At 36.9% G+C, this 14,518-nt stretch overlaps 1 protein-coding gene across 1 annotated transcript in view; it reads left to right on the top strand.

Annotated features, from left to right (window-relative positions):
• Positions 1-11,742, top strand: part of TENM1 (teneurin transmembrane protein 1) — a gene marked incomplete at its 5' end in the record, with an annotated part of 121,118 nt that extends 109,376 nt beyond the window's left edge. Inside the window, 4 exons of the mRNA XM_008051919.2 lie at positions 1,862-2,249; positions 3,094-4,314; positions 4,919-5,061; positions 6,381-11,742. Of these exons, the coding sequence (XP_008050110.2) occupies positions 1,862-2,249; positions 3,094-4,314; positions 4,919-5,061; positions 6,381-7,139 (2,511 nt within the window). The remainder of the gene's footprint in view (positions 1-1,861; positions 2,250-3,093; positions 4,315-4,918; positions 5,062-6,380) is intronic.
• Between the last annotated feature and the right edge of the window lie 2,776 nt (positions 11,743-14,518).

The following is a 14,518-nucleotide window of genomic DNA, read 5'->3' as shown; positions in this document are numbered from 1 at the left end:
TCCTGGTTTTTGTGCAGAAGAGTTTTCAGAGGTCACGATGGTAGTAGAATTGTAGGCTGTGGCAAGCTGCAAGTTATCCACAGGTGACAAGTTGGCAGGCTTTCTGCACTCACCTCTGTCCCTCCCAGCATAGTGTTGATGGAAAAGAATGAATGAACAAAAGAGCAAGTAACCACAAACTTTGACTTCCTGAAACTGACATGCAATTCAAAATCAATAATCCTCAAAAGAGTAGGGAGGATATGCAGTTTCAAAAAGCACATTCAATATTAAAATATTATCTCCTATTTAGAAGATTTAAATGTAGATTACATATGTTTATGTAATTCACATTCATTAGTACTTATGTAGTTTGTGTTTAGAAAATGAAAAAGTACCTGTGTTTTCATAACACAAACTTCATGAAATGAAACTCAACTAAATCCTTTAGTTTGATAAGGTATTTCTCAATAGGGGAAGGATAAAACTCCCCTAAGGAGTTGTATCAGAATTGCCAGGGGTAAGCAATTTTTATTTTTTTTAAAGATGACATTTATATGTCAGTCAACCAGAGTCCTCCCCAAAACAGTGCTTTTATGCCTATATTTTAAATTAAAATAAGATCAATCAATATTTATGAAACATCTATTACGTGCTAGGCATTATACCTCAACCAATAACTGTATCTAAAATACAGATCAATTTGGGGGGAAAGGGATTGCATAGCTGGAAAAGTCTTCATTTTTAATGACACGTTCCTCTAATTGTAAAACATGAATTGAAATGTGAAGTTAAAACAAATTGCAAAACAATAATAATACTGTAATACTATTTTATATACAACTTCTTAGGAAGACATCTACTATGTGAAGTCAATACATACTTTTTGGTAACTGTAAATTAATTTGTGACAGGCCCAGGCCTTCATTTACCTTCCTCCAAACCATCTCCACATTGAAACAGCAATACCCTTTCTAAAATACCAGCTTGACAATTTCTCCCATCTTGCAAACACCCCATCCAGCTTGCTTAGAACCCTTCAATGGTGCAGGGCAGAGTGACTCACACCTGCAATCCCAGCATTTTGGGATGCCAAGGTGGGAGGGCCACTTGAGGCCAGAAGCTCAAGACCAGCCTGGGCAGCATAGTGAGACCCCGTCTCTACAAAATATAAAATAAAAAATTAACCCAGTGTGGTGGTGCATGCCTGTAGTCCCAGCTACTCAGGAGGCTGAGGTGGGAGGATGGCTTGAGCCCAGGAGTTCGAGACTACAATGAGCTATGATCGTGCCACTGCACGACAGCCTAGGTAACAGAGTGAGATTCTGTCTCTAAAAATAACAAATAAAATAAAAATAGAAATCCTTCAGTGACTCCTTATTGTCAACATACTTAAGTCCAAACTCCCTGGCATGGCTTAGAAAGCCCAGAATCATCTGGACCCAGCCTATCTAGCTGGCCTCCTTTCTTGCCATTTACCACCACCCCTGCCCCCAAACACACCCATTCTATGGCCATGCAAAATTCTCATTCTTTGAAAAAATCATGTTCTCTTTCATGTCCAGACCCTCAAAATGCTGTGCCCTTTGCCAAGAGTACTCCCTCCCTACCCCCATCCCAGCCTCTCTGCTTCGCCTTGACAACCCCAGTCATCCTTTAGTTCTCAATTCTGATGTCACTTTCTCCAAGAAGCCTTACCTGGTCTCTTAAGAATGGGTTATGTGGGGCGCGATTGGCAGTAGTGGGAAACTGCCAGGAGGGGGGCACACCTTATCAACAAGGGTACCTGCATAATGAGCATTTGTATACCTAACCCTGAATTCTTTAATCTCCTCGACTTTAGTGGTCCATATTATGCTATTCTGCCTTTGTCTCGTTTCAGTCTGTGATGCTTCTCTTACATAGCCAGCGGCGCTACATCTTTGAATATGACCAATCAGATTGTCTGCTCTCAGTCACCATGCCTAGTATGGTGCGCCACAGCTTACAAACCATGCTTTCGGTGGGCTACTATCGGAACATCTACACCCCACCAGACAGTAGCACTTCTTTTATTCAAGACTATAGTCGAGATGGCCGACTGCTACAGACCCTGCATCTGGGGACAGGGCGCAGAGTTTTATACAAGTACACCAAGCAAGCAAGGCTGTCTGAGATTCTCTATGATACCACTCAGGTCACATTAACATATGAAGAATCTTCTGGAGTTATTAAGACAATACACCTAATGCATGACGGATTCATCTGCACAATCAGATACAGGCAAACAGGTTTGTTGTGAAAGAGTGGTGATGTGTGCAACAGTATTTTCTTATGAAATTTTTACTGACCACAGTACGAGATAAAAGCGTTAACCTATGGGCAATCAATCCAACAAGCTTTCACTTTACTTATCAAATTATCTGCTATTGAAAATTTGAATGTGTCACAGTATGATGAAAGCTTTCTTCTTAAAAACAGAGTGTACTTCCCTTTGTCTCTCAGCTCTCAAGAAAGTCAAGCTGTAACTGCCTAGTGTAACTGTAGGCCGTTCCTCCTCACCACCAAATCTTCCCAAGGATGCAGCTGCAAGATATGAGCCTCACTGAAACTAGCTCAAGCCTTGAATAACCTCTATAAGCCTCAGTTGATGACAAAATCTCTTCAAAAGTCAGAACTTTAGAATATATTTCATCCTTTGGGTTTATAAAATGCCCAAATCTAGTTACTTTAATGCTGGATCAAAACCTGACCCTCGGACTTTGTAGCAAAGGTTAAATGAAATGAAAGCATTTTTATCAGTGATTATAGCAAGAAAGCATGTTCACAATATCTGTCTCATCACCCCAGACTACTGGATGGGTTATTACTTCTGTAGTTTCTATAATTAAATTATTCTGTAACTATACTGTACAGTAAGTATTTTACAGTTTTTTTAAAAATTTGATGACTACCACTATGAAAATACATATTTGTAAGGGAATATGCCTATGCATTAGATATCAGAGATCAATCTCTAATATTGTATTTTTAATTTAAAAGCATCAATACTAAGTAAAGTGACACTAGACCTTTCTGACTGTTCCACATTAATCACCTAGTTTTTTCTTGTTATTTTTATTTTGCCTCCTACAGGACCTCTTATTGGACGTCAGATTTTCAGATTCAGTGAAGAGGGTCTTGTAAATGCACGGTTTGACTACAGCTACAACAACTTCCGAGTCACCAGCATGCAAGCTGTGATCAATGAAACCCCTTTGCCCATAGATCTGTACCGATATGTTGATGTCTCTGGTAGAACAGAGCAGTTTGGAAAATTCAGTGTTATTAATTACGATTTAAATCAGGTCATAACTACCACTGTGATGAAGCACACTAAGATCTTCAGTGCTAATGGGCAAGTCATTGAGGTCCAGTATGAAATCCTAAAGGCAATTGCCTACTGGATGACTATTCAATATGATAATATGGGCCGTATGGTAATATGTGACATAAGGGTAGGCGTAGATGCCAATATCACAAGGTACTTCTATGAATACGATGCTGATGGACAACTTCAGACTGTTTCTGTAAATGACAAAACCCAGTGGCGCTATAGCTATGATCTGAATGGAAACATCAACCTCTTAAGCCATGGAAATAGTGCTCGTCTTACTCCTCTCCGATATGACCTCCGTGACCGCATCACCAGACTAGGAGAAATTCAGTATAAAATGGATGAGGATGGCTTTCTGAGGCAGAGGGGAAATGACATATTTGAATACAATTCTAATGGTCTGCTGCAGAAAGCCTACAATAAGGCCTCTGGCTGGGCTGTGCAGTATTACTATGATGGGCTTGGGCGACGCGTCGCCAGTAAGTCCAGCCTAGGGCAGCACCTCCAGTTCTTTTATGCAGACCTTGCCAACCCCATAAGAGTTACTCATTTGTACAACCACACAAGCTCAGAGATTACGTCTTTGTATTATGATCTCCAAGGTCACCTTATTGCCATGGAGTTAAGCAGTGGTGAAGAATATTATGTAGCCTGTGATAATACAGGTACCCCACTAGCTGTGTTCAGTAGTCGAGGTCAGGTCATAAAAGAGATATTATACACACCTTATGGCGATATCTATCATGACACTTACCCTGACTTTCAGGTCATCATTGGTTTTCATGGAGGACTCTATGATTTCCTTACTAAATTAGTGCACTTGGGTCAAAGGGATTATGATGTTATCGCTGGCAGATGGACGACACCCAATCATCACATATGGAAACAGTTGAACCTTCTTCCTAAACCCTTCAACCTCTACTCCTTTGAAAATAACTACCCAGTTGGCAAAATTCAAGATGTTGCAAAGTATACCACAGGTATTTAAACGGTGTAACACTTTAAGCTAAACTTGAGATAACTCACTGTTGTTTATCACATAATCTCAATGCCTTTGTAAATATGCTTCCTCTTCCTGCCAGTCAGCCCGCAAGGTATTGTGCATTCGCTCTCTTCCTTAGTTTTCGAGAGTGAGCAAATGTGCACATTAAATAAAATTTGATGCTTTTGCATCCCAGTACATTTTTTCTTTCCTTTTAAGCTATCTGTTTCTGTGTTTCACTCTTAAAAGCTTTTACAAATAATTTTGTTAAAAGAAAAATTCAGAATTATGTTGCATCATATAAACGTAGTATTATGGCCTGTGTGGACTTAGTACCACTACCACATTAAGAGTTTCAGTGTTGTAAACTGAGCCTATTTCCAGGATTATCTGGTAGTCAAAAGTTTTCTCTGTAGAGAGAGGCACATATGTTTGAGAGTGGGTTGTTTAAGAGGGAGTTTCAGCCCTAACTTTCCCATTGCCTAAATGTATTGAAGTCCGGAGGGGCATCTTTCAGCTTTCAACAAAGATTCAACAAAGTAAAGATTCAACAAATATGAGCTTTAAATTTCTATCTTTTCTTGTAATTCTGTGTCTCACAGACATCGGAACTTGGTTGGAGCTATTTGGTTTCCAGTTACACAATGTACTACCTGGATTTCCCAAACCAGAATTAGAAAATTTGGAATTAACTTATGAGCTGCTGCAGCTTCAGACAAAAACTCAAGAGTGGGGTCCTGGAAAGGTTAGTAAAAGTTTTATCATCTCTATTTAGATGAAAAAACAGAAAAGCATTCAACACCATGAAATGGTATTTACATGTACATTTGCTTACTTATTTTTTAGTCTTGCTAAGTATTCACTAAGATGTGCACAATTAATGTGGAGGTAGAAAAAAGCTCTGTGAGGAAAAGATCAGGCAATTGGAGCTTTTGGAAAAGAAAAAACTAATAGGTTACTTGTTGACTGCTCCAATCGATAAAAAAGAGGAAAGAGAAACTAAACTTTCAAAATTCTGAAGTGTGCAACCAAGAGCAATTATGGGCTCTATATAGAGAAAACCACTCACTAAGAGACATACATCTATCAGATTTCCAACTGTAAAATAAGGGATGGTGTCTTAAAAGCACAAGAATAACAGAATAAAATTATTCTGATAAAGTATATAAGCCCAATGAAGCAAAAACAATCAATAGTACAGGGACAAAATCTGTACAAAAATAGGGACACTACAACATTCAAGACTTGACAGACAATTTCATCAGAAGTATGGAGAAAAAATGAAAATAAGAAGGAACTTTTTCTTTTAACTGGTGAAAAGAGGGTTGTCTGTGTTTGAAAAAAATGTAGATAAAATACAACTAAAATTCAGGTGAGAGGGCTTGAAATTTAAATCTCAAAAGAAATTTAAGGCTAAAAAGTTATAAGGGAGACGACATTCTAAGTAGGTACTATCGGTTGATCCCTTTTTGTAAATACATATAATATGTGGACGTTTTGTAATTAAACACTCTTCTTAAAATAGTTTAGCAAAATGTTGAATATCCTGAAGCTTCATGATGGATACTTGAAAGTTCATTAGTCTTTTCTCTTTCTTTATCAGTAAGTTTGAAATTAGCCAAAACAAAAAGGGTGTTTTTTAAGTCCACATAAAAGATCAGTGAACTCCTTGCAGATTGCCATAATTATTTATAAGGTCATAAGCTGTTGAAAGCAAGATCTATGCCTTATTCATTTCTTTGTGCCTCACTGTTTCTGTGTTTTGGGGGTCTGAACCCACTAAAGTGCCTTCTAGCTCTGTGATTCTATGGTATCAAATTTGAGCATATTTCCTTAGGCTTAACTCCACCAAGATATAAGAATGCTAGGTAGTCACCTGTTAGGCTTTTCTTTTCCAAATCTCGAATGAAGAGATTCCAAATTTAGCTTGTTTTTAAATCACTGACTGACAAATTAAAGAGAAAAGAAAGCCAACCTGCAAGCCTGCCTTATCCATAATCACTAAGCGTCTGACAGATGTCTAACCCCATGCTGCATTTGTTCTGTGCCTCTCATCTTTCCTAGACTATCCTGGGCATTCAGTGTGAGCTTCAGAAACAGCTCAGAAATTTCATTTCTTTGGACCAACTTCCTATGACTCCCCGATACAATGATGGACGGTGCCTTGAAGGAGGGAAGCAACCAAGGTTTGCTGCTGTCCCTTCTGTTTTCGGAAAGGGTATAAAGTTCGCCATAAAGGATGGCATAGTGACAGCTGATATCATAGGAGTAGCCAATGAAGATAGCAGGCGACTTGCTGCCATTCTCAATAATGCCCATTACCTGGAAAACCTACATTTTACCATAGAAGGGAGGGACACTCACTACTTCATTAAGCTTGGGTCTCTGGAGGAAGACCTAGTGCTCATCGGTAACACTGGGGGGAGGCGTATTCTAGAGAATGGTGTCAATGTCACTGTGTCCCAGATGACATCTGTGTTGAATGGGAGGACTAGACGGTTTGCAGATATTCAGCTCCAGCATGGGGCCCTGTGCTTCAACATCCGGTATGGGACAACTGTGGAAGAGGAAAAGAATCACGTGTTGGAGATTGCCAGACAGCGCGCGGTGTCCCAGGCCTGGACTAAGGAACAAAGAAGGCTGCAAGAAGGGGAAGAGGGGATTCGGGCATGGACAGAGGGGGAAAAGCAGCAGCTTTTGAGCACTGGGCGGGTACAAGGTTACGATGGGTATTTTGTTTTGTCTGTTGAGCAGTATTTAGAACTTTCTGACAGTGCCAACAATATTCACTTTATGAGACAGAGCGAAATAGGCAGGAGGTAACAAAAAAAATCTCTGCCTTTGCGTCACCAAAGACTGCCTGTTTTTAAAACATAAAATGGTTTATTGTATTGGTTTTCTAGATCAGAACTCTGTATATGTAAATATGGAGGAAAAACTTATCCAACTGCCTTTCAATGTGACGGAAGATGGTATTTTAATATTGTTTGTTTAAACTCTTTAAGAAACGACAGAGATTTTTAGTTCTTGTGTGGCAGTATTCAAAATAACACAAGTAGAACTCAAACCGCTGAAAAGGTTTCAGAAAGCACCACTTTAAATTTGTTGAGTCATGCATATGTTTCAATATCCAGAGAGAACCCAAGGTTCTCTATCTCTATTGTGACACAAAGTTTCGTACTTAACTGTTGGCAGAACTCGCGGGCTGTTTGAAAAGGTGGTGCAATAGTATCTGAACCTACATTTTGAAAAACTGCCAGCCCTTTCACATTTTCCAGATCTGTTATAGGGAACTTAAAAAGAAGTGTAAAATGCCCTCAGCCACCATCTCCTGGAGTCAAGACCCATTTGCCCTTCCTTCCTGATTATTCCTCCTTGCTTGTTAAAGTAAATGCCATGTTGTTGTGCTGTGTTTTGGCGTGTGGTGGCTGGCTTCTGTCTACCATACTTCCCTGTGGGTGTGGTAACCAGAGTGAATAGCCACTATTTGCTTGTGTGTACATGATATCAAAGCAGCTGGCCAATGTGACCTCTCTCGTGCAACCTGTTTTGATGACATTTTTTAACAAATTGTTCAGCTGTATTGGCGTCATGTAAACATAACTTTTATTAATCTGGGTAGGAATTTCTCATTTATATATAGGGTGTGTTTTGATCATAGTTTCACATTAGTGATTCAGTATTTATACACTAATTCAATGGTTTTGTGCACATGAAAGGTAATTTACTAAGAAGTATGATTGTGGTACAAAAAAAAAAGAGGCTTTAGCAGGCATACATGCCTGGGATGTCAATAAATACACTACCACTGCAGAAATATATAAGAGCCAAAACCCTTTAAAAAATAGACCCAGTACTAAAGTGAAAGTACCAAAGGGAAGATCAGATCAAACATCATAGCAGTTGCTGCCACATTGTTTTAGCCCACTTACATTTATCTTTAAAATGTACAATTCTGTCTTGAACATCTCCCAACCATATTCAGGAATAAATCAAGTGAATCCTTTCCAACCTAAAACATTTTAACTAATTATAAAGAGGCAGACTAGTTCTTACTAACAATTTATGTTTAGTTGTTTCAGTTCTCCACTTTTACCCCATTATTTTTATTTAATCAGCTTTTCTGCCTAGGAAAATTACTGTTTTCCAAGACAGGTTATTTGTTCTGCAATCATCTAAAATTTGAAGAAAGGTCAGGATTAGTGTTAACATCAGTTGCAGTTTCTCAATCTCTAGGAATCCTGCAGTAAAAGAAACCCCTTGGTGAGCTGGAAGATTTGTGCCCAGTGACAAAGAGACAGTTTGTAAAATGCTGTGTAATTGTAAGTTACCACAAATGAAAATACATGACAGCACAATGTGGCCTGTAGAAAATTCCCCTGAGCCAGCTTCAGCACTTTCATCACGGAGTCTGAACATTTGCTGTGTCTGAAGAAGAATTTATGATGGAATGTTAGTTTGGATTCTTTCCAGCTACTACCTAAATGCAGTGTGGGGTCATTGCCTTGCTTTGTGATGACAGTTTCTTATGCAAAGTCAGAATCCAGGCTCATGTTAAGGGTTTTAAAGAGTCTGCCTCCTACTACACAAAGGACAGCAAGAGAAAGGAAAGGACTCTGGCAGGAAGTAGGGGAGGGTGTATTCAAACATTTCATTTTTAAAACCTTCAGGTTGACTTACCACATTCTTACACATGTATTTTGGGAGACCAGAGAGAGAGAAAGAATTCGTAATGAACTCATCTCTCTTTGTAATTGGAAACACACCAGCTCAAGATACTGCTAATCCAGACCAAAATCACATTATTGTTTTTGTTTTTCCTGAATCAGGCCTGTTTTAATAGTTCAGTATTTATTCAGGATGGAATTCTAAAATTACTAGCAAACTTGTTGAAAATTTGAATACCTCCACACCAACCTAAAAATGAACCTTGAGTTCCTCGAACCGCCGATGTTCTTTTGAATTAATGGAATAATTTGTGAACTGTATATAGAGAGTGCATTCATCAATGTGATGATGTATTTTATCACTATCCAAGATGTCAATATTAGAGTCTATTTTGCTTATATTTTAAGTGATTGTACTTTTTTGCAATTCACTGTTGATGTATCATTTTCAAACTACTTTAAATATCCATTAGAAACAAATATTTGAAGCTTTTACTTAATAGTAATTACCTTGAACTGTGCATTTCTAGTTTGTAATACATATTTAGTTAGTTTGTGCCTTTAGTTTCTTAAAGTTATATTTGTATTATATTCAGGAAATGCACTTTCTATAACGTACAGCTATGGTTTTACTACTGCCTTGAACTATTATTGTTCTTTTTACAACTTCTAAAGTTTTGGGGAGGAAAGAAAAAAGATCAAAATGTTAGCACTAATGAGTAGTAAATCTAAGAGAAACATTTTGGCATTTCTTGAGAAGAACATGAGGATATAGTACATTGCTTCCTATTCAGCTGAATAGAAAGAATGCCTTCATTGACTTGTAGTTCTGAAGTTTAAATTAATGAAAGAATAATTCATTTGCATTTTCTGATGAAAGCAAAAGCATTTTCAGAGAAATACATGAATTTCTCATACCCAGAAGGCAGGTGGCTGACACTACACAGCCACAAACCATTCAAGTAAGTTAAAGTGAGAGCACAATAGTTGGACTCTCCTGTGAAGAACACCCTGGGCTGGAGGCAGAGAATCCTCTGATTGTTTCTTTTTCCCAGCTAAGCCCTTTTTGTTTGTGATTTTCTATTTTGTTTTGTTTTTACTCTTGCACTGCAGTCTAGAGATCCAAACGAACTGAAAAGTTCAAAGCTTAACAGACATTTAAATATGTTTAAGTTGTCATTCTAATCATTATTGATTAGAAGCATGACTCCTGAAGGAAAAGGAAATAAAGCTCAAATCATACTAACTTTCAACAAAACACCATATAAATAAGTATATGTTTTATTTTTAACCCAACAAAATAATGTATAAAATAAGTGTGTCCTTTATTGTCAATTTATCTAGAAGATCTATAATATATAGACTACATATATATAATATAATATATACAACATAGCCAAATGTATGAAAACTTGACAATGTATAATTTGGAATTCACATGCTACCTAGAGAGGTATAAAACTAAGTTATAATTTTCATAAGGCTTGTTCATCACTGTTGACAGAGTTTCAAGCATTCTATCATGTTTCTACTTTTTTTCTTTTTCTTTCTTTCCTTTTTAAAAATATTTTTTAACTAGACCAGGCCCCCCTGTAATATCACCTGAGAGAGTCAGGGTAAGGTTTTTGCATTTTTTAAGATGTGTTTGTGTAAGGACAATTATAATGGAATTCAGTGGTAATGGAAGCAAAAGTACAGTAATTGAATATTGAAAGAAAATGTTGGAGAGATTGGAGAGTGTATTACAGCTTGTGGAAAGACAGGCTACTGATTGGGTGCACCATTCTTGTTTTCTTGGAGGAACTCACATACACAAAGCTGACCTGACTAGTATTTCAGCTGTTCCACAGCTTTCTGTAAAGGTTCTTTATTCTGCAAAGAAAACAAAAACAAAAAAAGGAAAAAAAAAAAACAAAAAAAACAAAAAAACAAAACAAATTTTGAAAAAACAAACAACAACAAAAAATAATTCAACCACAAAATAGTGACTATTATTTCAATGTGTCCTTCATGTGAAAGCTATTAAGGACCAAATATACTACTGTGTGTAAGAAGAAATTACTTTCTAAGCAGTAACTGAAAATACTTAGAGTTAAACTTGCTGTGGATTTTGTCTTGGCAGTTGTCATCTTACATTTTTTGTCAAAGGAAATGTGTTTGGCAGTTAAAAATCTTTCCTTAGATTTAGTGGTGGACTTTAACCTCTTAAATAAATGTTAGTATATCAGATTGTGTCCTTGAAAAATATTTTACTTGTATGAATCATGACAATGTCTAAATCTTTACTATTCTTCTGGCAAAAGCATCAGTAAGAGAGAAGGCAAAAAAGAGAAGTATAGCCTTTACGTCAGAAAAATATTCTTTTTAGCTGCTTACTTTCTCATGAAAAGTAAAGATGTTTACAGTGTATGCCAAGATTTTCAGTTTCTATATAACAACAGTTAGAGGTTCTAATCATACTGAAAATTGTGTTATAATGGCCTGAGCCATGTTGCTAGGAAACAATAGGTTCCAATTTTGTATTCCTGCTCTCACTCCTGTGCTGAAAAGTGACTGGATACTGTACAGGTTCATGTTCTCTGGCTGCAGTTAAATGGTCTTTTGCATTTTGCTCTGGCTTTCAGGCCAGAAGCATGCATTTTTGTACAAGAGCATCACAACAACATGCTGTAAATATTTAAAGTTAAATATTATGTGTCGATATTTGAAAGAAAAGTACTTTGAATATTTCATTTTTAAAAAATAAAATTGCAAATGAACAATGTGTCCGATTTTATTTGTGTGCCAAACTGCATTCTCAAGTCAGTCTGGTCACCTAAGATAGGAAAAGTGGCTCCCTAACAGGAAACAATAAAACCACATCATCTTGGAAATGTACGTGCAGAAATCAAAAAGTTCCTAATCCTCGGCAGACATCTCTTCATTTTTATTTTTCATACAAATAGGATCTCTGACACAAATGACTATTTAATAAACAAAGAAGAGTAGCTGCTGCAAATTTAAATGTTTCTAGGCATTAAAAATTTTTTAAAGCTTTCACTTTCCTTTTGGTGCCTTTCTTAGCAGTAGAAAGAAAATTTTTAAAAAGGTGTGAGGGAGTTAGGAAAAAAGGGAACCCAGATGCACTAGCAAAAATAAATGTTGGGGTGACAGCGTGGGGATGGGGGAGGGGTGGCAACCACGAAAGAATCTATTAGAAAAAAAGCTCTTCTGAGGCCTTACATCTTCGGCAATCACAATGGTCATTTGGCACTTATTTTTACAAGAAGACATTTAGTGATGCTGAGAAATCTAGCCAACAGATCTTCAAAAATTCAACTTCATACTAATGGAGCACATATAACCCAGACAGCCCATTACCGAATCTTGCTTGAAATCCTGGAATTTACACCATTTCAAAATGCCCTGCTGCTTTTTTATTCACTGTGAAAGGATTCATAGAGTAGAAGACAACTTTATCTCAATACAACCTATCAGCAAAAAGCAATAGGGGAAGGGGAGTGTTATGATCAATCACCTGCGTTGGGTTTTGTTTTGTTGTGTGTGTGTGTTTTAAATGAGCATCCCACCTCACCCTCGGAGTATTAAAAAAAAGAGAGAGGGAGAGGGCAGGAGCTTCTGCACTGAGAGAATTATTAAAGGAAATAAAAGATTTCTCCATATTCCTTTCCTATTCACCCTCACTTTTAGAGATCTGTGAATATCAGTGCTATTTAAACATTTAGTGATATTACTACTTTAAAGTTACGTAATTCTTGTATCTTAATATTCCTGTGAGGTTAGTAAAACTTTATTATGCCTACTTGACAAATGCAATAACAGTAACAGACAGACTTACCTAAGGTCACATGAATAGTCAGTGACAAAAATGAAAAAATTCAGGTCTCTTGCACTCCTGCTTTTATTCTGTCCGTCTAATACCAGATGTGGTATGTGGTATCACCTTTTTTCACCTTGTGAGAGAACAGTTCAATTTGTGTGTGTGTGTACATAAAATCAAGGTGTATATATCACGATTCCATATATGTTGCTAATGGGCTCTATCCAGGTAGTTGGTCAGGTTTGCTATATCTTTCTACATTAGAAAAAAATCTTCATTTAAAAACCAAATGACCTAATGATAAGAATTTAACCTTTTACTACAAGTTTGGTCAATGACTTCAAATTATGAAAGTGACCAAACTGAGTGGTTTCACTTCACCTCTACCTGCAGACTGCAAAATAATAGTACCCCATTTACTGCAAGGAAAATATTGGTGGTCAAAGTCGAATTTATAGCACCCAAACAGGAAGACCAAGCATACTGTAACTGTGAAATGCTCAGGGGCAAATCTGGGTTTTATTATTCGTAGACTTTGGATTCTGAGCTTAATAAAACATAAGCTGACGTTGAAACATACTTTAAAAAGTTGAAAGCTGTTTCTCACACTTTTAATTCTCCATTCATTCTATCCCAAAGAACATCTTAAATCCAGCCTTTTATTTACAGCAGAAGACTTAAACAGAGGCATTTTCTGTACACAGGTAGAATACTACCTGTGTACCACCACAAAAGTTTTCTGCCTGTAATAACCAAACAGACAATTACCTAAGCTTGTCTCCCTGACCTTATCTCTTAAGAAAAAATTTCAGAGTAAATGAACAAGTATTTGATAAGCTGTCATGTTCCTTGTGGGCTTGCTGACACACATTGTTTTCTAAAGGGGCACACTTGGAAATACATGTGCATTTTTCTACCTTGACTCAGCATCTTACAGGTGTATGTTAGCATGGCAATATTTTAGATATGGCAAGAATATGACCTTTTTGTAAAGGTGCAAGTGATTACATACTGGAAAATAGCAAGAACGCTCATGTTGGGAAAGAAAAAGTGAAAAAAATTGATAAATAAAAGACCAGCCAAACAAGGCAGGGAGTAGGCTCATCAACTTGGAACTTTGACAACAGCAAGATCGGAAAAGCACTTACCTTTTCCAGGGAATCAGTCCAATAAGATAATTAAGATAACCTTCATCAATGCCTTACTTGGTTTGTTAATAGCATCTGTATTTTATACAGAATATTTCAAGACAAATTAGGTAAATAAAGCTTTCAAACACTTTAGTTAAATGTGAAACACCATTAATGATTCAAAAAAGCTTTTTCCAAAAATGACTTTTGTAAAGGAATATACAAACATAATTCATGTGTTTAGGAGTATTCCAGAATGAACACATTAGAAAGAGTAAAAATTAGTTACACCTATTAAAATTTAAATTCAAGCTGTACATAATTAAAAATTATTTAAACATACGCATTTTATTTTGAAAGTAGGTTTTCTGAATTCCTTTACAAGTTAAAAGTGATGCCCTTACTTCAAAAAAATGGTAAGATACCCACAATACATTGCTGTGACCAGACTCCACCTCTGTACTCCCATAGCATCCATGTTAAAGGCTCAGAAACCAGATTTTGCCAAAACATGAAGAGTAGCTCTGTCGCTCAGCAATTCACTAATTATTAACCAAGCTTACCAACACTCACGTACAACCCAGA

Source organism: Carlito syrichta, unplaced genomic scaffold, assembly GCF_000164805.1.
Source record: "Carlito syrichta isolate Samal-C Ts95f unplaced genomic scaffold, Tarsius_syrichta-2.0.1 Scaffold245254, whole genome shotgun sequence".
NCBI classification, from domain to species: Eukaryota; Metazoa; Chordata; class Mammalia; order Primates; family Tarsiidae; genus Carlito; species Carlito syrichta.
Note: the sequence above shows the minus strand (reverse complement) of the source record. Positions and strands in the feature narration are given on the sequence as shown.